Genomic DNA, 26,599 nt, shown 5'->3' with positions numbered 1-26,599 from the left:
CGTTGTGCTATAAACTTATTGCGAAGTTTATATTGGGCAAAATAATTGCTAAATAAATAAAAAGGGTCAGATTTATTAGATGTCTGAAAATATTAAGTGGACGAATTAAAACTAAAATATTGTGCTAAATGTGAATCTTACAAAATTTTATTTTCGTTCATGTTAAATCATCAGATGAATATGTGAGATAGAGATGATGTGGTGTAGTGAAAAGTAAAATATTTTAAAAGTTAACTACGCTAATGGTAGGTGAAATTGTTTTATATTACATTTTTTTATTATTTTTCACTTATTTTGTGGTAAAAATTGATAAATAATTATTATTACTTAATTTTGAAATACGAAATGTTGTAATAGTGTTTGACACTTGTCTGTCAAAGTGAAAAGGAGTCAATTTCCTGACAATGTATCACAAATAATAGATTTCAACCAAATACATTCAAAATTAAAACAAAAGAATCACATTAGAATTAAGAAAGCAATTAAAAAATATAAACTCGTACTAGACCAAAGATATAATATAAAGATATATTTCCACTTTTTTAGTTCCACATTTTTTAGTTCATCCACCATTTTATGGGGTATTTGCCTGTATGACATTAGTGATAATCTTAAAGAAAACTAAGAAAAGAGGAGATCGGAAAACTCCAACCGAATAGTATCTAAATGAATGTTCAAGCTAATACAACGTGTTCTATACAAATATAGATATCCAATAATCCATTTACTAAGTTAAATATATAAATTTCGCATTTAGCGCTATGTAATTAACAAAATAATTGCAATAGCCATCTTGCGTGGCCGCAAATATCCGGTCTACAAAGAGTTGTGGCAAGTTGTTTCTTAGTCATCAGTCTTGGTTCATCAAGTAGAAGTTACTATATAATATCAACATTTTTTCGTTTTAGTAAACTGATTCCGATATGTATCTGCATATTATATAATGATATATAATATACATTACTAAGTAACTAAATATCCCATGAAAAGGTTAGATCGAATTTCAATTATAACACAAAATTGAAATAAATATTTCACGTACCCAAAGCTTTGCTTTCGACGATTTATTTTACCGTATAAATTTAATTGAAGTATTTTTTCAAGAGAAGATTTCGAACATATTTAATACAACCTCGCAGACCAGTAGTTATTGCAGGCACCTTAGTTTATGCTGTAGGTTTGATTCGGTTTTAAAATATTTATTGTCTGTTTTTGTTGGCTTCCAACGCATGTTTTTGATCTCAGCATTTACACTCTGTTTCCTAAGTTAATTAATAGAAGTGTTTTATATTACACGTACAAACGTAATACTAAATAAAGAACTCTTTACGATGAGTTGATAGGTAATTACGTCATCATTGACATCGTTTGTAGCGGGCAATTGTTAGGGACTGTTGGCAAGTTTCTTTAAACTTTCAAGTGGTGAATTTGTACGTAAAATAATTGTTAAAAAGGCAGATTGGGTTTACCAACACTTTTATTAAACTAAATTTTATTTTATTTTTATGTTATAATGCTAAAAATTTAAGGTTTTCTTACCTACTTATATTTTGTACGGTAAATGTCAGATAAAGTACATAGAGATGTTTTGCTTATTCAGAAAGTGCCATATCAAGTTTCCAGAAAATAAAAATCAAAGGGAAATAAGCAATGACGTTGTTCTGCAGTCTAGACCAAAGTTTAAATTGAATTAAGTGGTCAGACTTCATAACGCTTCTTTATAATTTTCCTTTAAATTCTAATACATTTTACAGATATTGTAAAGTGAGAGACATCGTCTATTATCAAGGTTTTCAACCGAATTTACTTACCTATACATTTATTTTTTATTTTTAGTAAAAATTCCAATTGTAATGAAAAATATTAATAATCTGGTATTAAAATCGAGAACATTATTTTTTTCCTCGAGAACAAATAAATATATTAGCAATGTCGCGTCACTAAAAGATAGTCGAGCGTAAAGTGGCTCAAACCATACTCGTTATATTTATGGTGTTAATCATATTACGATGAGTGACGAGAACTGAGCGTCAATTTACTTATGGCACGGTGTTTCATATAAGAACTTGTTACATCACAAGTTAAGATATTATATATTTATAAAGGTACCGTTTGGCTACAACTAGTTAAACACGTGTTTTAACCCTTTGATCGCCGCTGATGGATATTATTAACGTCAATGTGTTATGTTTCACTATAAAAATGTATCACCATAATGATATCGTATAAGTGCTTTAGTATTTATTAGTGAAGATGGCATTTTGCACACCCACCCATATTAATGTTTCAATAACCATGATTTGGCAAAAATCAGCGCTGGGCGCTAGAGTCACGGTATAAAAGGGTTGACGTACTTTTAAGCTAAATGTTTTTGAAACACTGTCAAGTTTTTTATGGTAAGGCCCTATGTGTTAATATATTTAAAAATGGTTTGATATTGCATACGTAACTTCATAGTGCGATTTTAGTAATTTTTATATAATAATTGACCCAAAAAATTTAAAAAGGTTCGCAACGTGCTGTCAGTTCAGTTTGTTTATGCACGATGTATAAACCACAAAAAGATGCCTGACGTTTAAAAGGTTTTGACCTTAACGATAAACATAACATATGTAGCACGAACATTTATATACATTTCACTTAAGGTGCAGTTTTCGGTCTCTTTTTGTAGTAGGGAAGTTTATTTTTCATTTCAAAATCTAGAATAAATTGTTAGAAAAGAGTTATAGTATGTAACTTTTTATACGTTAACATATTATGAAACCTTTAATAACTTTGATGTTGGAAATGAAAGTGAAATCACGAAAATAAAAGACTTGTTGAATAAAACGCGCTATTAACACTTCTGCTCTACTTCAATTTACTTTGATGCTGGAATAAATGAATAGCAATGTGAAAACTCAGCAAAGCGGTTGTTAAGCGCGTGAGCTTTAAGCGTAGCTATGCTCTGCCTCTAAAAGAGTTGCTGAAATTTAAGTAAGAAACACGATTAAGGCTTTATTACTTTGTTTTATGAATTTCCGATCACAAATTTTATACACGCAGTTTTAGAATCTAAGAGCGTTTAAATTTACTTTGAAACAATTTAGAATGATTAATTTGAGTTTTTTTACCGTATTTTTACCAGAGGTTTTTGGCTTAATTACTTTACTTTGTGTTTGTTTTTGTTCTATGTATGTTTTTAGTTGATTTATGTTAAAATAATTTTCTTCTTATAAAAAACTAGCTTTTACCCGCGACTCCGTCCGCGCGGAATAAAAAATAGAAAACGGGGTAAAAATTATCCTATGTCCGTTTCCTGGTTCTAAGCTACTTGCCCACCAATTTTCAGTCAAATCGATTCAGCTGTTCTTGAGTTATAAATAGTGTAACTAACACGACTTTCTTTTATATATATAGATATACATTATTGAAGTTGGGAGCATTATTTTTGAGTTGCTCGAAGTACCAAGTGCCAACAGAGAGACAGACGACGCTTACATGTCACGCCCTTGATTTGCATAATGCTCACAGAAATTTTATGTTACGTGTCTTTAGGTCATCTTTTGTAGGTCAAGAAATTGTTCTAAATTTAAACGATGTTGTAAAATGCATTATGTTCATTTAGGTATCAAATAGGATTGTAAAATTAAAGATTAACTAGCTGAATTAAAAAAAACTTTATAAGTAGCCTATGTGTTCTTCCAGACTATTCTACATCATTCATATATTCGTTAAGATCCGTTTAATCGTTCCGAAAATACCTTCAAACAAACATCCATCCCTCTACCAATATAGACATTCGCATTTCTAATCTTAGTAAGATTCACAATTCAGAGCATGACCTAGCCTTTAAAAGACACGATTAACGAATATAGATGGGTTGATTAAGCAATAGTAACAGTTTCACTGGTATTTTATATTATTTTTTAGTAAACTTTTGCTGACTGACCGTTTTAATCAATTCCGAGAATTGTTTATAAATATCTAAAGTGTGTTTAAAATATTTATATCAGCTGTGCTAATCATATCGCGAAATGATTGCAAATCATAATTAATTTACGTCGGAAAGAGCAGAAAGCTCTTTTATTCTATCATTTGGCGTATTGCCAAATGCCAAGAAAAACACATCCATCACATATATGTATACATTATGTACTTTTTCTTAGCGAAACGAGGCAATTTGTTTTTTAACAGTGACGATTAATTTTAATTATTGATTTAATTGGTCATTAATGCATTGGAAACCATAGGAATATAAACCATATTGCCTATATATGATTTCCTAATTAAACTACCATTGTTTAAATCGTGGCTTATTTTATAATTGAATTTGCTACCGTAATTTATTGTTTTAATCAATGTGCGTACGTGCAATAGTGTGAATAACAATGAAAAGTATTTCATTATTAATTTATTAATAAAAACTATCAATAAAATAGTTTTACACCTGTTTGGAAAATAAATAAACATAACGTAAACTGGGAAATAAACATTTTGTCCGTTTTTGAATTCCGTCAGTTGGATATTAGATGTAGTCCCTCTGTCTCTGGTAAATTGTTGGCTATGACATAGCCGTAACATTTCTTTACGGAGATTTCAACATTGTTCCATTATATTTTCTCAGAAATGTATTGCTAGGAATTTTTTTCGGTAATGTCAAAGACACTCAATATGAATACTTAATGTTTATAGAGTACATCAATTTAGAAATATCTTTTATGTTTTATATTTAATGAAATACGTTCAATTTGCAATTGAGCAATAACCCACTTGTCAAAACAATCAAGATATTTGGGCAGCAAAAGGTCACAATGGACAAACATATATTTTTTATAGCCAGTGATGTTAGTTATTAATAAAATTTAAGTAGTTTAAATACAAACTCTAATATACAAAAGTACATAAAACATCAACAACAAGACTAATATTAACGTCTTGAAAAACGATACATTTTCTTGATACAGCCTCAACGTTGGTTCGATATTAATAGGTTGGATATCTGCCAAGTTTTTTTGTTGTGATTTGAAAAAAATGAAGTTCATGATACTCTGGTAAAAATTATTTAAAATGTAATCATAGCCAAAATAACCTAATAATGCAGAATTAATAACTTTATTGCTTTCACTACGATATAAATTAGTAGATAATATTGCTTGTTGCATTAAAAATCATTTATATACATTTATATATTTTTGTAAATTTTCATTTGTATTAAATATCAAGGGTTACGTTACGTTAATTTTAAAGTATATGTAGTGTTCGCTACTTAGCATAATTTTAAAGATCGCGTGATAAACAATCGCGATAGTACACCATGTTTATTTACAAAGACGGTAGCTGTAGACGTATACGCGTATGTAACAAGAACGAGGTTTCGGCTTTTGGTATATTCGACCAGTCGCGCTCTGCATGCTCGTCGAGTGGCCGTGTCGTAGCACTCCACCTCTACGAGCTACGAAGTTACTCGTAGCATAGTACTGGTAATTACAAAAGGTGAAAGACGTTTTGGAGTTTTTAATGTTGTGTGATAATTCAACTGAATATCTAAGTGATTTGTATTCTAGCTTTAAGGTAAGTGTTAGGAGTATCATCATAATTCTTATTAATTGATTTTTTTAATGATTTTGGGTATATAGAAAAAAATAATGATCTAAAAATAAACATTTTGCACCATAAATGCATAAGAAAATTAAAACCTGTTAAAAAGAGTTTGAATTAAATATATGATTTTGTAAAAATACACCAATTCTTTTTCTTCCTGAAAGATCGTAACCTAATTCATATTTGGAATTTGGAACCTTGGAATGGAACGTCTTCCTGTTTATCGTAGTTAGAGCATGCGTCAAATTTGGATTTTACTAAGTATTTATATATAATTGAATTTCATTTGGTCTTATGAGTCTGGGTTATTAAAGTTGAGGTCAGCCTTCCTCATTTTTTTATTTTTCTGGTCAATTCTTATTAAGTCTTTATTTAAAAAAAAATCTGCTTTCTGTTTTACTGGCGTAGTTATAAAAGAATATTATAGTTTTTGCTCTTTTTCTTGTTCTTATAAACAAACAGGTCCTGAGTCGTTGAGGCAAGACAAGATGCCTGTTAGTGCTTACTTTCAAAAACATGCCAAGCTGCAACATGAATTGTTTAGCTCTTGGTAGGGCTGTCTCCAGACTATAATATCAAAACATTAAAATAATATAATTCAAATGCAAAATATGTTATAGTTTTATTTCTTGCAATCGTATTGTAAGCTGATATAGACAAAGTTATTTGACGCGGCAAAAGACAAACTAAATTATGATTCTTCGCAAGCGCCAAATAAGCTTGTCGCACTATATTTTTTAAAACTACATCAAAATATGATTTTTTTCTCTCTCTCTCTTTATTGAGGCAACATCTTTTTGTAAATGTTCTGGTAGGGCAAACTTACATACGTTTGCAAATTAAAAAGTTAGTTGTGGCACATTTTGTTTAACAGTAAAGGGTATCAATGAATTAGAGGTAATTTAATTACTATTAGATGAAGTCAAATGTGCCCAAAATTTAATCTTTTCATAGAGTTTTATAATTAAAAAGATAAAGTGGTACTTGAAAGAGACACCCGGAAATGAGCTGTAAATGCTGCACGTTGCATCGTCGACGGCAATAAACTGACATTGTCTGTCAGTGACAAAATTGCGGTAAAGTTTATTAGAGCTCGTGCATTTGAGAAATTGCAAAATTAATTTTCTGGAAAATTAAAAACCGTCTTTTGTCTCTTTTGTCACAAACCAAGTGTAAACACGTAATCCTATTTCTCTAGTTCTAAAAAATAAATTAATTTGTTTAAAGAGTTATTAAGTATCAATTTAGTAAATTTATGTTCGCCATTTCCAAAGTGACCACTTTTAGCTTAAACTTTACTTATTTAATTATTAGTTATCATTCCATTCGTAATCATCCTCAGGGTATAGGAGTGTCTGACTAAGTCAGTCGAGTGTTTTATTAAGTATATTTGTTAAAGCCAAATGTGAAAAAGAGTTAATTTTGTATCATTGTTATTAAAAACAATGGAAAGAATGTAGCTTGCATACATTTGTATAGAATTAATTCAGGGAAAAACTCGTTTTTATGACTTAATACGAAAACAGAACAGGTGTTCGCACAGCCACAATATTTGCATATTCTCGCAGCGCGCCAAACTGCCCACTTTTTATGCAAATTATTTGTGCACAACAACTGTTAAAGAAAATTGTCTTAATAACTAACATTATAAGTAGAGTATTTTATTAGACCCTTAGTGAGCGAAATCAATGCTAAGACACTACTTAAGTAATAATTAAACTAGTGTTGCAGTGAGCATCTATTATACAAATACTAAATATCGTTATTTATTGTATGTTTAAAATTAATTAACTCGCATAATTTTACGAAACATTAAACAATTATTTACCAAGTCCACAAGATCTAAGTGAATCTTTGGAATGTATGATGTTAATAACAAAATTAATGCAATTTAAAAATGTCTTGTAATTTAATAATGTTAGTTACGTAGTATGAGTTTTTGGTGTTATATTTTTAAATAAGAAAATAAGTAATTTCTTTAGATAACACTTTCAGTATTACGTTTTATTAATTAAAATGTCTGTACGGTCGTCCTTTTTCCACATCGTTTTTATGCTAATTGCTTTGGTGGCGTGCATTTGTTTTAAAACGATAATTTTAGATATGAGATGCCTACAAATAGGTAAATACAAATGTGTAGTTTTAAGGATATCCTGGAGATTTAAAAATAATAGTTGTAGTTTGAGTATTGTAAAATCTGCTGGCTTTGTTTAACTATCTTTTCGCTACATTTAAATATTTTTGATAAAATAAACTACGGTCATAAAAGTTTATTACGGACAAATAAAAATTGTAGTCATTTTCCGGTTCAACTAAAAACGTTATCACGTTCCATTTCTGACTTTTTTAACACAATTTATATCGCGATTTCCTAAACTACTTACGTACATGAAGCTAATTTAAGAAAAAGTAAACAGCGAACATTATCACCTTCAACAGATTACAAAGATAAATAGGACCCATTTAACATAGACAAATAGAGTATCTCTCAGTTCTATTACGATATCGTTATTGTGTTAGCACACATTGCCATGCGTGTTTAAATTTTAATGTTACTAAAATGTTACTTGTTTTTAATACAAACACCACGAATGTAGTTTAGAGAGGTAGACTAAATCAGAAACGGAATCTCTTTTCCTTTACAGATATTAATTTCGGTATTTTCGACTTTTTTAATTTCCCAATTTTTTCTAGCGTGATGTGGATATAATGTTTTTTATAGTGTTGTAAATAAAACTGTTACGAAGTATCAGTGTACTGTATTAAAACTAAGGTTTATTCAATTCACAATATTGCTATTAAAATTCTGCAAATATTTGCGTTAAATTATTAAATTTAATCACTAAATATTTATACGGCTTGTAATAAATACTATTTCGTTTAAGTAATTAAATTACATATATCATGCAATTAACACGTTATAATTAACAACGCAGTATATTTTGAGGGCTAAAATCCGAGGTCAGAATTTTCTAGACTAATTAACGACCTTTTGGCAATGAATTTTTCAAAAAGAACTTTCGTTTTCAAGGAGAAAATTAATGAAGTTAAACTAAGACATAATTATTCTGTTTTACGTTTACTTTGGTATCATGAAGCATTACTTCATGCTTAAGCAAATAATAAAATTCTACAAAGAGTAATATCAGCTTAACATCTATGTAACTAAGATTTCAAGTTGCGTGGGTTCTACATTTATGCTGTTTGTCGTAAATTAGAAGGCACATGTCTATCAGAATACGTAAAGTATTTAAATTTAAAGGGTTCCCTGGGGTGTCTACCAAATTCATGGCTCAATTTCAATAAATTAAAATGGTCGCTCCTATACAATTTACTAGCATCGAACCTTTTAAAACTTATGAAGATCTTAGGTAACAATTTACTAATCGATTGAAAAATACCTAAATAATCGATGTTTACTTAAACTGTCGGTAAATAATGCAAAGTTTTATTTCGCGTTGCGTATTCTTTGGTCAATTTTGTAAAAAATCCCAGTTAATTATTACATGTATTTTAAAAGCGAATGACGCATCCTAATGGAAGTCCATTGTCTGTGTTGTTTTAAGGCACATTTATCACAATATAATCGGAGATTGTGGGATAAGCGAGGACGCTACTACGCTAGGTAATACTCATAGAGGCGTTAGCCGTAACTAGATTGCAATATTAAATTATTCAAACTTTCGTGAGACATTATCACTAACTTATATAGAAACGGCTAAAACACTCACGTATATATATCCGGTGTCGTCACCGACTAGTTTCGAGCCCTACGAGAGTGAGCGACGGGCCGCGTCCGCGAAATAATACCAATCCCACTCACCCTGATGAAGAGCCCCCGTAGGGCTCGAAACTAGTCGGTGACGACACCGGATATACTCGTATATACGTGAGTGTTTTAGCCGTTTCTATATAAGTTAGATTGCAATAAATTGTCATTAGATATGAGCCTAGTTCATAGAACAACGCCGAAGCTTCTAAATATTTTTTTATCAATAAATAAACTACTGTTAGACTATGATTATGTATGTTTGACGTTGGATGACGGTGTTATTGTAAGCGAAGTTATTTTTAATCGAGTCTTTTTAATCGATTCTTTACACGAGTAGATTAGACTTATGCCAAGATGGACTGCTGATCTGGTCAAGCTTGGTCCACTTAATGATGGTAGAGGCGAACTGATCTTGTAGGTCAGACCGCGATGTTCAGTGGAAAGATCATCAGCTAGGAGCATCGATCCTAGAAACTTTTCCCCAATCCATTGTTGTACGCAATAAAGAATCTAATTTCATCAGTCGAAATTGGACATTGTATACATTAAGAACAAAAAGATGGACACTAACCTTCGTCGAAATGTTTGATAGTAGAATGGAATAGAGAAATTAAATTATTACTTTTTTCAAATGATTCAGGACATAATTACCTTTTTTGTATTCATCTTATCTTAATCTATGAAATTCTCGTGTCAAAATACATGTTACCGTACACCTCCGAAACGGTATAACCGTTTTTTAGGAAATTTTATAAGCATATTCCGTAGGTCTCAGAATCGGCTACTGTTTATTTTTCATACCCCTATTAAGTTTTGTTTTAATCCGCGCGGACGGAGTTGCGGGCGCCTACCTAGGTTGTAAATTGGAAGAAAAAACTTTACAGATCATCTATTTTGAAATGGCAGATGCTGAATTTAGTTTCAAACTTATTTTTTCTAGTTAAGAATTTCTCATGAATTTTGAATCCTTTGAACTTTGCTTATAGAGTAAGAAAAAGCTGTAAAAAACAAGGTATTCTAAAAGTAATTTCCCGCAAATTGAATAAATAAACTAACTCCGATCAGATAAAGTACTTAGTAAAAAGTTCGAAAGAAGTGTAATTTAAGATTCACTTAACTAAGTACGTATTTATGAAACTTTCAAGTTAAAACTTATCTGGGACTCGTGTACGATAAAGTTAGATCAGTATGTTCTGTGAACTCGTATTACTCTTTGTCAATCACACGCATGTAAATAGAATATTATTAATATAAACTACATAATATCGTAGAAAAAAGTGTACAATGTTTTGTCTTAAGATTGGAGATTCTCGTGAAATCCTTAAATCACCCCAATCGTATAAGCGATATAAAATGTAATAAGCTGTCTTCACACTCAAGCTTTTTATCCACTGTCCACATTTTATTAAAGCTTATGTGATACTTAATGTAACATGATGGCCACCTGGATTCGCAGAAATAGCGAGGCGACCGTTGCCCATAGGCATCCGCAAATGCTGATGCGTTTCGTACCTTTTAAGTTTCGTACCTGTTAAGGTAATGGATTGTAAAATACGAGATCGCGGATCCTAAGAAACCATCCCTTTGCACGAAAAATATTGTTTTTGAAATGTTCAAAAACAATTTCGCTTAATTTTCGCTTTTCCTAATTATTTTCTTGTTTTTTTTTTTAGATTTCTGTTATCATAATATTAGTTAATAATAGTGTTATTATATGTGCAACTACAAAATAATAGTGTTAGTATATGTTAACTTGAATTACAAATCACTTAATATTCAAATCATGTACACGGGATCTTACTAATACCAAGATTACGTCGGTTAGTATTTCCGTCTTGCATACGCTCCCAATGTAAATGGATTTGCATTCTGATTCTATTATAGTAAAGATTGGGCGAATATCTCATGGATAATTTTGAGTTTTAGATTATGAGGAATGTCTCCAATGTTCATTCATAATACTTTTTTTTATTTAACTTATAGAATGGAATAAGCGGAAATTCATGCAGTTTATAGGAAAATTTCAGTTCAATGGCTTCGTTAGTGGAATCAGAAAGTTATTATAATTAATTTTGTAGAGCTGAAATTGTAGGTTTAATCCACCACCACTTTTTAATTTCTATTTTATTAAAGTTACATTATGAAAGGTATCGGAAAATCAATACATAGACTGAAGTATTATTTACTAGTTATATAGCAATCTATGTCCTAGGATTAATTTAATGTTACGTGAATCAATGACAGCAAGTAATATCCGTAAGTAAATGGAGTTCAATTCAGAACTGCGATGCTGTCAATCCATCTGAAGGTAAACCATTTGTTTTCCACGGTCACAATGAAATGCGTGTTCAACAAAGCATTCACTGAATAAGATTTCCTAGTTTTTTTTTATCTATTTCTTATTCTTTATATCTTGTTGATAAAAGAATGGTTCAAACTTTTAGTCACCTTTCTAAATTTCTAAATTCTTGCTAATAAACATAATTATGAGTAACTTTTATTTATTAACGTTATATTTAACTTTGTTTCCTTTGCATTTCTAATATATTATCTTAATTCTACAAATCATTCACATAATTGTGATAAAATTTCTCTAAACTTGCAGATATTTTTCATGAAAGATAAATGTTTATTCAGAAAGAACTACAATAGAAAATTTTATACTGAACATTTTTACGTCGCAATTCACGCTTGATAAGGTTATGTCGAAATATACATTTCGGTAGGTAGGTATATACCGGATTCTCATTTCCTACGACTTTGACATATGTATATATGACGTGGGTGAGATGACCCATACTTGTTCGTTAGACATGGGTACACTTAATTCAACATGATTTACTTGATTCATATGGAACGCCTAATGGATAAAGGATTTTGCATTAGTTATTTCCATAATTTATGAATTCAATGTTTTTTTAGACAAATTACACATGTTAATTTTTTAAACATTAATAAAAAAAATCACAGTATTGTTACGTATCGGTTGCTTTTATCAGAAAATTTGTAAAACTCTCCATATAGATGGACAGACAATACCATAAAAGAAAAGGTACGAAAAGGGTCTCATGACTTTTTTTTGACTTAGACTGGAGGGAGCTATAATTATCATTATTTATTTTGACTTGTAGCCACCGGGTCAGATAACTTTGTTGTGTTACATTACGCATATATTATCTTTTTTTATTCGTAAATCTGGACAGGAGTTGGCTGCACGTAATTTAAATCTTCTATACTGTACGTTGCTCTATGTTGTACGAATGCATTACACGCAGGGCAGGCTTTGCGAACATTGAATAGGGATTGAATACGATAAAATAGAATATGAATATGAAAAGGCGTACAATTGTGTCAGCTAGCCAGAATGTGGCATTCAGAACTTATACGACATTTTAAATCATATACATAATTCACATAATGTGTAAACTGTTGGATTGTAAAATCCAAAAATTCTTCACTTCGATGGTGTTTAAAATTTTGTTGTGTCAGCAATGGAAACCTAAGGTTGTATGGTATGGTCATGGTCTATGAGGAGGGAAGTTTGGCACGTGACCTGAATATGTTGATATAGCTAGGACAATAAAGATGGAGGAAATTCATGAAAGTTGATATGAGAAATAAAGTGGTGATTAGTGTGATAGTTCTTATCAGGGCGATGTCATGTGGTCAATAAATATTTTTTTAATGTTGTCAATTCCAAATAAACGTGGGAAAAAGCCAAAATAATGATGATGTTCGTTTTCCAAATTAAATATGACTCTACATTAAAATGCAGATAAAATTCAATACGGATAACTCTGGCCTGTCTCTTGTTGAAATTTCCATACATTTTTAATTAAATTTCACATTCGATATCGTGACAATCAATTAAAAAATATTTTCAATTGTAAAGTGATATATGCGTTTGGTATTTTGTGTGCTTTAGTCTGGAAAAAATTAAAGATGCTTAAACATACACTGATACAGTAAAAGATAAATCTAATTTATCCAGGTTCTTAGAAAAAAAACAGAAAAAATCTTATCTAGGATTTAGTTACCATAAATACCTGATTTGACTATTATTGTCAATGCAATATGTAAAAATCATGAGTTCCTAATATTTATAACAGAAATAAGTATAGAATTTCTAGGTAACTGCTAGTTAGGTATATTCCATTAGTTTTATCCATTGCAGGACTAAATGGTTTGATGGATTTTCTTAAGCCTGCTTGCACCCAGTATGACACGGTTCTCTAAATGTATTTTCTAATACTGAAAGGTTGAACAAATGTTCTTGCAAGTCAAATATATCTTAAAATATTGTATAGATCGTCAGAAGCTGATCAAAATAAGGCGTGTATATGCACGTTTAAAAGGTAAATGAAAAAAGAGTGACAATGCAAATTTATTTAGCCAACGTAAGTGACTGTGTTGGCTGGGAGTTTATGTTGGTATCACACTGAATAACATTCATACATTGGTATAAAGAGCTAACGCAAAAGATAATAACCTAACCTATATACATTTCATATATAAAAATCATACTAATATTATAAATGTGAATGTTTCGATGGATAGATGAATGCATGGATGGATGTTTGTTTGAAGATATATCCAAAATAGCTCTACGGATCTTGGTGAAGTTTGACATAGATGTAGAACATAGTCTGGAACAATACGTAGACTTCTAATTAAGTTTTTTTTACACAGCTAGTATTTAATAATTTACATGACAGACGATATGTACTAATACGTTATTCAGTTATCGAGGCACATATACTTTAGAATAATGATGTGGTGCCGATGCTGAGGTGACCCTGTCTATCAAGCTGCCAATTCGCATTACACTCAACGTAGCCACAGATTGACTGTCAAACGTAACGAACCTTTACAATATGTATTAGTCATAACAATGAAAATTGTTGTTCCCAACAGACATTGTGTTCTGTTTATATCTCTTTATATACTTGATGATTAGATATACCATATTAACGAAAGACCATAAGTTCCATCGATAGTTAAATATATATATATATATATAAAGAGAATCTTCAATTACAAACGTATCTGCGATGCTGATAACAAAAAGAGTTTACTTAGAACAATATTTACATATATTTGAACTTACCTACAAAAGTGTCGCTTAATATGAAAATCTATTGGAGTGTTCCCAAGACAATAATATAAATCTATTCCTTCAAAATGCCTTTCCTCTAGAAATGGAAAAATTAGGACGTACTACTTGTTTATGGATGTGGTTAAAGTGATATGTATGGTCCAGTTATAGTAGAAAAACAAATAAACCTTTGTACGCTAGGATTAGATTTTGTGGTTTTGTAATTTGCCTTTTGAAATAAATTAACTTTGCTGAGGATTTAGTAAGGAGAATTACACGCTTACGGTTATTTTGTTCACTTGGAATTAAAGAATTTAATTTTTTATTCAATTAAACGCCATTTTCATAAATTGCGTGAAGCGAAGTATGTTTGTTAAAGTTTATTTTTACTTAATTTCAAAAATACGTTTGAAACAATAATGTAGATTTTCAACTTTATAAAATTTAAAAAAATAAGTTTTCATGTTTCCACGCAATTTTGGTAATCTCAAAAGTAATTATTGTCAAAAATAAAAATCTCTAATTAAAAAGTACCGTCTACCTTATCACTTAGTTAACCTAGTTTTATTCGCCTATATAAAGAATAAGAAATCTGAAATGAAAAACGCTGAAATTGTAATACGTTTCGATCCTTGTTAAGTTCTCTGCCTATTAAGTTGATTTTGTTGCGTAAAACATATTAATTACTTAATCAGCTGAAATATGTGCGTAGGAGAAGGCACCTATGTATAATAAAATTTGTTACTCTGAACCCTGGGCTACTAAGTTGTCAATATATTTGCGGCACAACTGCTTAAAATTTAATCGTTATCAAATCAAATTCCTAAACAAACACAAACTTACTCGGCATCTTAACCTTAGTTGGCAGTTGTGAATAATGTTAGACCTATATAAATAAATCAACTTAATAATTAAATTTGATTGCTAAGCATTCCAAGAGTCCAGTGAGAGCCGTGCGCTGATGAAACGCGAAAATTGAATAAAATTTGAAACAAACATAATTACTTGAATATTTCATCGCTGCGCCGAATTAAATTTTTATTAAGCTAACAAGTTTTGCTAAAATTGAATTTTTTAACAATCTTACTACAATAATTGAAGTACGGTCTTATTAATGGACTATTTTCCATGCAATAAGTGGAACTTAATATTACAAGATTGTACTTCGGAGGCGCAGGCGAGATAGTTTATCGCACGCTGCAAAAGAAATCACTAAATGAGTTATCACTGAAGAAATAAAAGTATAAAATCATATTTTTATTTCTATATTTTGTATGAACAGGATAATAATACGTTTTTGTAAAGGGCAGTTAAAACTCGAGGTTCAATTGTTACTAATCATGAAATTTAATGTTAAATATATTACGTAAATGTGCGTTTTGGCTTAATGGTTCCAACCTGATACACTATTTCAACCTCATATGGCGTACGTCCGTGCGTGACTGAACACTTATTGGCTTGTCACGTCAAAACGGCTGCGGCTTCACTCAATCCTTACATTTTAAATTAAAAGACGATTAATGACTACGCATGCAACTAAATATGCATCGAAATAATATTTATGGAACCCAATCGACGAAAGAACACTTTTTCTTTTTAACTTTACAAAAGGGTTATTTTATTTATTTATTTATTTAAACTTTGTACATACACATATAATTTTTGTGATATTACATAAGAAATGTAGTATTGTATTTATATTATAAAACAATTTTTCGCATTTCAGGAAACTTTTTGCCAAAGAAGTCAAAATAACGTCAAAGTATGATATACCTTTGACTGTGAAAGCATGATGTTATCATTTGGACTTTTTAGATTATCTTATCTTTTAGCTAATATATGCTTTAAAAACAGTACTTTCTTCAAACAATATTTGAATGTATGAGTACCGATTTATGTTATACTTCAACATAAGCAAGAACGATAATATTGAGAGCTCATTCGGTCTAATACTCTGTTGATTGAAAAACTTGCGCGTACGAAGACATATTTATTAATTCTTTCTTATTTTCCTGCTTGCCACTTAACTTTTTTAATAAAAACTTTCTTATACGCTATTCTAAAGACGGAAAAAATAAAACTTGAGGATCTATTTTAGATTATAAAATATTGATACTTTAATCTATTATTTGTACAACACAATAAGGAATCTGTTTTTACTTACTCATATTTAATCATTGTAAGTTTTTCAATTTTTCAATAAGACACTAATTATACGGTGAAACCATTTTTCTATTGATCGCATATTGAAATTTATCTTAAACTCTTCCGTACATTTAATAACATAGGCCAAATGCTAAAAATATTTGAATGTTGAATATACCTATAGAATACTTGAATCATAAGTTCTTGTATAGTGTTTTAATTCAAAACGTTTTTGGAAGAGATTAAGTTTAATAAGCTACAGCTTTCTTAGTATCTATTTAATATCTATAATATTAAAAAACAAAACAAAACTATATCTGATTTGAACTTCCAAACGAATTTACTTAAAAATATAAATTAGTAGGGATCCCTATGATTTATTTTGCTATCTGAGAAATACGAAAAAAAAAAAATACTTTCAACACATTGAATTATTGTGGGAGAAACAATATAATTTTTTTTGAACACGTTTAATAAAATATTTAAGGATATGAAGTAAAGAAATAAAAGAATTTTTATTTCTATTCTTTTGTTTTGTTCCTCATGAATTTATAATACGTGCAAAACTACTGCTGCGTTTTCATTGTGTAGATCAGTGTTTTGTTCATGCTGTGTGTGTGTTTTTTGTATTTTTTGTTGTTATATATTATTATTACTTTCTATTTTAAATCTTACTAGATGTTGTTTTTCATCATTTAATTATAATTTCTTAATAATTTTCTCACCCCTAACTTGTGGTAGGCTCCGAGCCCCTCAGTGGGGACGTATAGTGAGTTGACGATGAGATGAATAACTTTCTATTTACGAATAATGTGTATTAACATTTTGATTTATTTTTATAGAATTCTCCTTCTTTAACCTAAACTTAATATAGTCAGAAGCAGTTCGAAGTAGTTGTAGCTGTTGGAGTTAATATGCATTTTATGACATATTAACATCCGTAATAATATTTTTTTGCCTTTTTTGGAAAGCGGTATTGCAAGGGGAAACGTTAGGAGAAAGGGATCCTAAAACAATTATAAATCCAAAGAGACTTAAACAAAATAGTTTCATCCATAAAGTTGAATGTCTTTGTATACAACCAACCTCAAGCGATTAAGATATCATGATGTTTAAGTTTACTTTAATGTGAATTAAATGTTATAAAATTTATTATTAAATTTCGTAGCATAACTCTTTACATTTAATTGCGATGACGACAGCAAAAATTGAGGCTTTTGTAACGAAGCGGCTTATGGCGTGTAATTTAAGCAAATTATATTGCGCCTTACACTGTCTTTGTTTGTGATATCTAAAGGTAACGAGGTGAAGGCGAAGCATAATCTATTAGCATTTATATTAAACCTAAAGATGCTTGTGAAATTATTAATACAATGTCTTTTGGATACATAGTCACGTTTATATATTGCGTTGGAATTAAGTCATAATATTAAAATACAAAGTAAACAAAGTGGAATCCCAGGCTTTCGTTTATGATTAACTAGCTTTTACCCGCGACTCCGTCCGCGCGGAACAAAAAATAGAAAACGGGGTAAAAATTATAAGTAAGTTATAAATGGTGTAACTAACACGGCTTTCTTTTATATATATAGATTTAGATAAGAATTACAAAATAATAAAACTTTTTCTTAAAATAGATATTAAAATAATATATATTTTATCTGCTACATTAAATTAAATCCTTTCGAAAGAAGTAATCGGATTTTACTCTTAAAGCTAAAAAAAACTTTCGTTTACCGTGGTAATAACTTTTTAAATATTACTTTTCTTTAATTAGCGTGGTAAGTGGGGATGTGTTTTAATTGTTTTATGTGCTCGAGTTAATAGAGGCCGGCTCAGAACAAATTGATTTTAAATTACATAACGAAAATGTGTAGTACTCTTGTGTGTTAGACTAATTAAGTATAGGTGAAAATCGTGATTATGAATGCTTTATTAAGTTCTGTTATTTCATTTCTGGCAGTAGTGATAGCTTAGTTTATTAATTTATTGTTCGTATGGGTCCTTAATTTTTCTTATATCTTTAGATTAATTCGCTATATGTTCTTCTCATAATTGAAATTACCTTTTATGTTACTTATACAACTTTCGAATTGTAGGGAATATGATAAAATTAAGAAAACGACACAGTTGTAATATATTAAAAATGTTTAAATTGCAGTTACTTTACTTCTGTATAGGTTCGGGCCAATTATTTTCCATTCTCGCAATAAAATCCGGTACAGTTTTCTCGCGTATCTTATGAAAACATCTTCCTTTTTTATTCTTAAAGCGTATGCTATAGAAAAGTAACCTTTTTCTCACGTGTTAAAGCCACTTTCCTTCTTTAATCTTTAAGCTTTATTCTTTAAGCTCTAATTTTATCTTTGCTTCGTACACGAAAACGTTCAATTCTTGTGAAATAAACTACATGCCATTTGTATTTTTTGCTTTTCTGTTGCTGTTGTTTTTAATTCAGCGTGAATGGATATAATTTACACAAAGACCTTTTATTTTTTATGGACCAAAAAATGCTCTGATTTTATTCAAGCTCTTTTCACTCTTGTTTGGGCTGTTGAAAAACAAAACGCTTTTTAGTGGTTTAACAATAAAGAGCCGTGACCTCTTAATTTTCTATTATCGAAAGTAATAACAACAGATATGTTTTTAATAGTAGGGTTAACTCTCTGTGTAAACACTCTAATAAACTATGCATTTACTTCGTTTGTACCTAAGCGTAAATTTTAATAAGTCAAAATATAATATTTGACATAGTTGCGAATAAATCTAATGGCCAATCGTAGGAAGTAGAAGGATAAAATCATCAGACTTTACTTTTTTGACAATTTTAAATATTATAAAATATACAACCATTTTAATAAATATGAGATCTATCGGGAAAATTTATACGAAGTATTGGTAAATTAATGTAATATGATATTCCTAGATTGTTATTGTTTATTTGTTACAGGAAACATTATTAGAATAACGAAATTGAATTCCTCTGTGTGATTAAATTGTTTAAACTTTCGTGAGACATACTCCTTTGTGTGATATTAAAGTCTTTGAAAATGGAATCTCAAATATGCTTTTGTAACTTACATTAAAATGAATACAGTTTTAAGACTGTTTTATTGTTTTAACTATTCTTTTGTCGAATGTTAAATATTTGGAGAGAAACTGAGGTTGTAGGCTTTACAATTGACTTTTGAGTTTTCAATTGTTCTTTCACAATTTGCTTCGTTTCAAATACGGAAACAGAATTGGAAATGGGGAAACATGTCTCGAGTCTTGGGGAAAATGGGGTCGAGTTATCGAGCGCGTGGCGGTTCGGGCGGCTCGGGCGGCTCGCGTGGCGGCTATGCTTAGGTCGCTGCCCTCGCTAATGCCGTTAACCTGCAATCCACCTGCAGTACACGAATATATTCTAAAATTAAATTTCTATTCTAGAACAACTTTTACATTCACCTTAAAATACCTTTAAAATATACGAGTCTGACTTAGTTTATTTTCTAGAAAATTATACAAAATATGACTTTCTTATTTTGTAATTATGTGCAACATTTGATAAGTTATATCTGTTAAGTCTGCGAGAAGTTTTTATAGATTCAATGAAAATTAAAAGAAAACAAGACACTAGATTTAAAAAAAGCATTCTTTTTGTTCCAACAACACTGTGAGTGGAAACATGAAGGTACACTAAGTGTTGTTACCCACATATTGTCAATTGATGGCGTATGTTCCCTTCAATTTATTAAACTAATAACGTTTCGCTTCAGTTCGGTCCGATCGATATTGTGGCCCTGTGTATATGCCAAACTTATTCAGATACATATGTATATGGAACATTTATACAAACACTAGCTGTCGCCCGGGACTCCGTCCGCGCGGAATTAAAAAAAAACTTTATTAGTAACCTATGTGTTCTTCCAGACTATGCTGTACATCTATGCCCAATATCATCAAGATTCGTTGAGCATTCTGGAGACACCTTCAAAAAAACATCCATCCAAACATTCGCATCATCTATCTATATATATAAAAGAAAGTCGTGTTAGTTACACTATTTATAACTCAAGAACGGCTGAATCGATTTTACTGAAAATTGGTGGGCAGGTAGCTTAGAACCAGGAAAGGGACATAGGATAATTTTTACCCCGTTTTCTATTTTTTATTCAGCGCGGACGCAGTCGCGGGTAAAAGCTATTTATAATATTAGTAAGATGTAGTAATTTACTAAGTACGTCTATGACTTCACTAGAATTTTATTGGCCTTTAGTGCCATGAAACATAATTTATAGTGAAATATGATAACTAAAAATTGTTATGTTTCATTGCGTGAATAAAACCAATAAATATTACAATTATATAAAATGGACCAGGCCGTTAGTCATAACACTATTTGCAAATAATTATTACTAATCGACAACGACATATTTAAAATATTCATTATTATTATATTTCAAATGAATTATGTATCGTTATTTATTTTACAACGGCTTATGCTATCCTAAAATCAATAAAGTTTATGTAACAACTAGCTTATGCCCGCGACTCCATCCGCGCGGAATTAAAAAAAAAACTCCATGAATACCCTATGTGTTTTTCCAGACTATTATCTACATCTGCGCCAACTTCATTAAGATCCGTTAAGAAGTTGCGGAGATACCTTCAAACAAACATCCATCCATCCATTTGAACTTTCGCATTTATAATATTAATGAGATTAATTATCTTTTGACATCTATTTGTATGTAGTACTTTCGTCATGTGTCATATATTGTATCTTTAGAGCTAGTAATATATTATGTTTTCAATACACTTTTTATCGGTGCGGCAAATAGAGCAGACAAAATTCAATAGCATATTTTGTATTCACATGAGATACCTCTGTATATTCTTACAAAATGAATTGTTATTGTTAAATATACCATTAGAATTATTCACTATATTTATTCAACATTTATTTATGTTCTAATAATAATGAGGATGACTTTCGGATATCTAAGATTGTTAACTTTTAACTTTTTATTGTTACAATAGAATCGAGATAATTATTTTCTTGTATCGCTTAATTTTAAGCAATATATTTAATTTCATAGTTGGGATACTTTTCCATCCAAGGATTTAATTTTTTTTTTGTTACAGATTCTCACGGAAATCACCATCGTACGAAAGTTACGACCTAAACGTACCATGTTGTGTTAGAGTCGGCTTAAAGTTTGCCCGGTAAACTAATTTAAGCGTTTGCGGGCGTTAATGGACTGCAGGATAGTGTACCTATAGAACTTTGTGCAAACAACGGACAAATCGGACCCATTGATTCGTAAATTGTGACGTAGCATTGTTCGTATAAAAGTTTAGTGTATTGTGTAGTGTTTGGTAACATTTCGAAGGACAGAAGAGTCGCGATGTCGACCTGTGTAGTGGAGGAAGGTCGTGACGAAGGTGGCGGTGAAAATGTGGCTTGTGATGAGTTAATAGTGGAAGTGCTACCCGAACGTCCCCGACGCGATGTGCTTGTGAGCGCGCGCGGCCGGCGAGCATGCTCGGAACAAGGACCTCACCCATCATCACATCTTCATATGCGTAAGTACAGTGTGGTACAATAAATAACTCTTAATTACTAGAGTTATTTCATGATCATTTATTTGCTTTCCTGATAAGTAAATAATATTTTACAAAACTAAGTTTCGATTGTTATCAAGGATCTTCAAGAGTTCAGGTCAAATTTTCAAAGCTGCTTAGTAAATATAAACTCGTCGTAATAATCTAGTTTTTAGTATGATAGTACCAAGTCTTTTAGAATCACGGCTACCTAAACTAATTTGCATGTTAAAAGGCAATGAATTGCTCGACTTGCGGATCAATATGCCGCAAAAGCTGTCATCTATCACATCATTGAACCTTCAAGAGGAATAAGGCGTTATAATAAACATACTTATATTTGGCTTTATTAGATTTAATAAAAATTTTAGTATCTGATCTCAGATAATGACATTACACACGAAGAAAACTGGTAAATTATGGTACATTAGAATCTTTTTAGTAATATGGTAATAATTAAATAGTTCCGTTAAAAATTTTAAATAAAATATTTTTGAATGTCTACTACAATCAAGTCGCGACAAGTAAATCTATGTGATCGATTGGATAACCATAAGCGGATATTCTTTCATAAATGAGATTAGTACCCTAGTATTAGACAGTATAATTAATTCTAGAGCTCGAATCTTTATAAGCCCTTGACCTCGAGCTATTCATGAGAAAGTCGTTGGTAAGATTAATATACTTTCGGTTGCGTAATATTTACTTACATATATCATCGGCAAATGAAATATGTTTTATTCGATTACAGTGGTTTGTTCGATTGAAGGGCACTAACAATTTTCCTCTTGATATTGACGGTATTAATTTGAATCTGAAAATTGTATGTCGAATTTGTATATTATTGGAAAAACATTTTAATTTAATGCGCTGTATTGAATTCTGTAAAAAAGTATATAATCCCATTGTAGGCTTAATGTAAATTGTAAGGTATGTTATTTATTTATATTGTTCATGTGACATTCGGGACTAGTTTTTGCGATTTATAATGTACATTCACGATACTTTTCCTTACTTAACATTATAAATGCGAAAGTAACTCTGCCTGTCTCTTTTTCACACCAAAACTACTGAACCGATTTAAATGAAATTTAAAATTAAGATAGTCTAGAGCCCAAGAAAGGACATAGGCTACTTTTTAGGTAAGGGGTTGAAAATGAGGGATGGGAAGTTGTTGGAAGTATCGTCATTTTTACAGTTAGAAGCTTGAAGTTTATTTTTTAAGGCTGTTAAATTAATATACATAAATATGACATTCCAAGTTTATAAAAGTTTTACACTAAAGGGTTTACTTATTAAAGCTTTACACTAATAACTCAATCAAAATTCAAAGCAAATTTTATCATTTTCAATATTTTTGCATTACAACCATACCTTTTAACTTTAAAATGTATACATTTAAAAACGTAAGTTATCTGATTTTAAACAGCATTCGCAATCTGAAAAAGTCGTACAAAAATACATCTATGGATTGATGTCATTTGTGAACATGCATGCCATTCCGGGTAACAGATGGAGTGAAATATAAGATAAAACAAAAACATTTTTTCGCATGAAATTTCGCTTCGAACGCGGCACTTCAATAACATGGTGTTTTCACATTTCCATCGCGATTGGAAGTTTGTGTCGCACAGCGTTTTTTTACAACTGACTGACAGATTTGTATGATTTTTGCGCATTACAGAAAAACAGAAAAAAGAAAAAGGAAAATATCTGTAATTATCAGTCTGTACATGTATAATCCTACATGGAAGAGGTACAAGTTGTACAAGATGTATGCTCAGGTATCTAAATCCCGATACCTGAATATGCATCTTAGCATAGACAGTTAATCGATAAAGTAGATTTTGGCGCAGATTATTTACAAACAATAAAAGAAAGAAAACAATAAAAAAAAGACTTCTTAATTATTAAATTCGTGCTACAATATTCGTCGGGTCAACTTGTGTAATAACAATTGTTGTCTTTTAGAACATGGAACATCGCACCTGTGGGGAGCTAACAGCGGACGACGCGGATGGAGTCGCAAGCGGACGTCGGCGCCGCAGATGGGGAACACGCAAGGCTCGATGCCGCGCGTCGCACTTGTCCTCAGATCCCGCCGCAGCTGGCCGGTTGCGCCTCAATCTTATCGCAGGTATGTTGATTGTACTACCCGCTCTTTAATCTTGAATGGAATCTCGTTCATTCTATTTTTAATCAACTATCAAAAGTAGGAAGTTAAGCACCTCTTTGGCGTTTTATTTATTGGAATTCGGACATCGATTTTTTTATAAGCAAGTAAAAAGGTCAAAGTAGTTATAGATTATTTAATCGACAAAAAATATAGATGTACATAGTACCAAGCGTAAATATAATATGTTTTAATGACAAAACATTTAGATGTGTTTTCAAACTTGAGAAACGACAATAAACTGGTTAGACATAAGCTAAAGCTAGTGACACACAAAGCGGTCTAAATATGAACAGCATTGGTAAGAACGGAAGAAATATCTATACGATTTTTAAGGTTTCTAGTTACGAATGGTAATCGTAATAAGAAGGAAGTAGAAAGTAAAATCCCGAATAATAACTAAGATCAAGTAATCTCTAGCGATCACAACCTTTGAATTAGTTATCTTCATTTCGAATCTCGCTTCCAACTGTTTGTGTGAACAACGTATTAGCAACACTTTCAGAGTTTATAAATGGAGAATTATTACTGACAACTTTCCGTTAAGCACAATTAAAATTGATGTCTGACTGAATCTTCGATGAATAATGAGCAATTTGTCCGTACTGGAAGCATCACATAATGTTTCTAAAATTTTTTTTTTTTTACCCAACCGTCTATTTATAATAATCAAATGTTCTCTGGTGTTTGTAGTATTATTCAGAGCTATTAAAATATCTTAAAAAGTGAAGTTTCCGATTTACCTAACACATTTTATAGCTTTACTCGGAAATTCTAACCCAATAATTCATTACCTTGTTTGTAGGGCTTAAAATATGGCATCATTTTATGTACGTTTATAGTCTCATATAACAAAAAAATATAAAGTAATCTTACTACTGAACATAGTCAAAGAAAGTATTGCTAAATGAAAGGTAATAATAATCAGAGAAATGTAACTTTTTCCAGCCTGAGCTTGTGGCGCGGAGAGATAAAAGTGCGGCGGCGTAGAGCTCGTCTTATCTAATGTTATAACTTCAAATCACGGACTTTATTTAGGATTATTGCAACTAATTTTATTTGCTTGCAATAGCAAAACTTCATACCTGTTATGGCGCGGAATTAAATTTTTAAGATGTACGAAAGATAAATACCTATAATTTTAATTTTAAAATCAGATGTAATATGAAAACAGAATTTGAGATGAAACAAGATTTTGTACGCGCTGCTATAAAAATATCTACAAGTTCTGATTTCTATTTAGTACCTATATAATAAGGTCTAACTTCTAGTCATTCATACTCTTAAGTTCTTAATGAGGTTATATTAATACGGACAAAATAGCAACTGGTATATTCCTTTTCATATTTGAACAAAAGAACCGTGTACCAGTCTTGACAATAACGTTTTATTTAACGTTGTGAAAGCTGGCTTTGTTTTTGTATCGATTAACGGAAGGCATTGTGTCAAAATACGGTGTCGTTCCTGTGACATCATTAAATAATGATAGAAAAAATAATTAAAGAGATAGTTATCACGAATAAGTAACGTATTAACCAAATGAAGTACTCGTAATATTAATAACATAAATATTTTTAGAATTATTGAAAAAGGTATTCAGCAAAGGGAAAGAAATAAAAATAAAACCTATATTATCATTAGTTTGCTACTTACAAACAGCTTGGAATAAGATCTTTTATTAAGATTTAATGTTTCTTACGGTACCATTTTGTGCCAATGTTTTTTGAACATGTAAATATAAAAGCAGGCGCGCGCTATTCAGGTTACAAATGTGTGTCGCATGAACTGAACGCTGTCGACCTATTAGCAACATTTTGCCGATTTTTTTTGGTTTTCATTCTAAAAAATGTTTTAACAGTTATTCAGGTCGGTTATGAGTTTTTTCTGGTATGCTATCAATCCATAAGTACGAGTATCTAACCGTGATAATAATCCCTAGAGTTATACACACACTAATATTTTTTCCTTTTCAATAGACAATTAAGAGTAACATTTCTAATTCTATTAAGTTATTAATATAGCTAGTGTCGAACCAATAATATGAAAATCTACTTTTGTTCAGTCGACAAAGCTTATAAACGAAACTGTTGTACATTTTAAAACGCAGAAAATTCACTTCCAACGTATTACTATCGAAACAGATCAGTTCGGGTAAATATAAAAATCAGGTATCCATCTATTATCCGTAGTCAGTAGCAATAAACAAACAAATCCAGAATAACGACTTCTTATTTTTAGCCACCTG

The 26,599-nt window shown here is 30.6% G+C and overlaps 1 protein-coding gene across 1 annotated transcript; it reads left to right on the top strand.

Moving 5' to 3' along the window:
• The first annotated feature begins 213 nt into the window (after positions 1 to 213).
• On the top strand, positions 214 to 25,608 carry LOC106714753. Its single transcript, XM_014507857.2, has 4 exons — positions 214 to 245; positions 21,723 to 22,163; positions 24,153 to 24,318; positions 25,512 to 25,608. The coding sequence occupies exons 2-4, from the start codon at positions 21,986 to 21,988 to the stop codon at positions 25,606 to 25,608; spliced, it is 441 nt and encodes a 146-aa protein (XP_014363343.2). The 5' UTR covers positions 214 to 245; positions 21,723 to 21,985.
• Positions 25,609 to 26,599: the final 991 nt, after the last annotated feature.

The sequence above is a fragment of the Papilio machaon genome, chromosome 6 (assembly GCF_912999745.1).
Source record: "Papilio machaon chromosome 6, ilPapMach1.1, whole genome shotgun sequence".
NCBI lineage: Eukaryota > Metazoa > Arthropoda > Insecta > Lepidoptera > Papilionidae > Papilio > Papilio machaon.
The sequence above is the reverse complement of the archived record's forward strand: the minus strand, read 5'-3'. Positions and strand labels throughout refer to the sequence as shown.

Coding starts and splice junctions, on each gene's coding strand:
- LOC106714753 (XM_014507857.2), top strand. CDS start 21,986: ATGTCGACCTGTGTAGTGGAGGAAGGTCGTGACGAAGGTGGCGGTGAA. Junction 22,164..24,152: donor ATCATCACATCTTCATATGC/GTAAGTACAGTG, acceptor GTTGTCTTTTAG/AACATGGAACATCGCACCTG. Junction 24,319..25,511: donor GCGCCTCAATCTTATCGCAG/GTATGTTGATTG, acceptor TTTTAAAATCAG/ATGTAATATGAAAACAGAAT.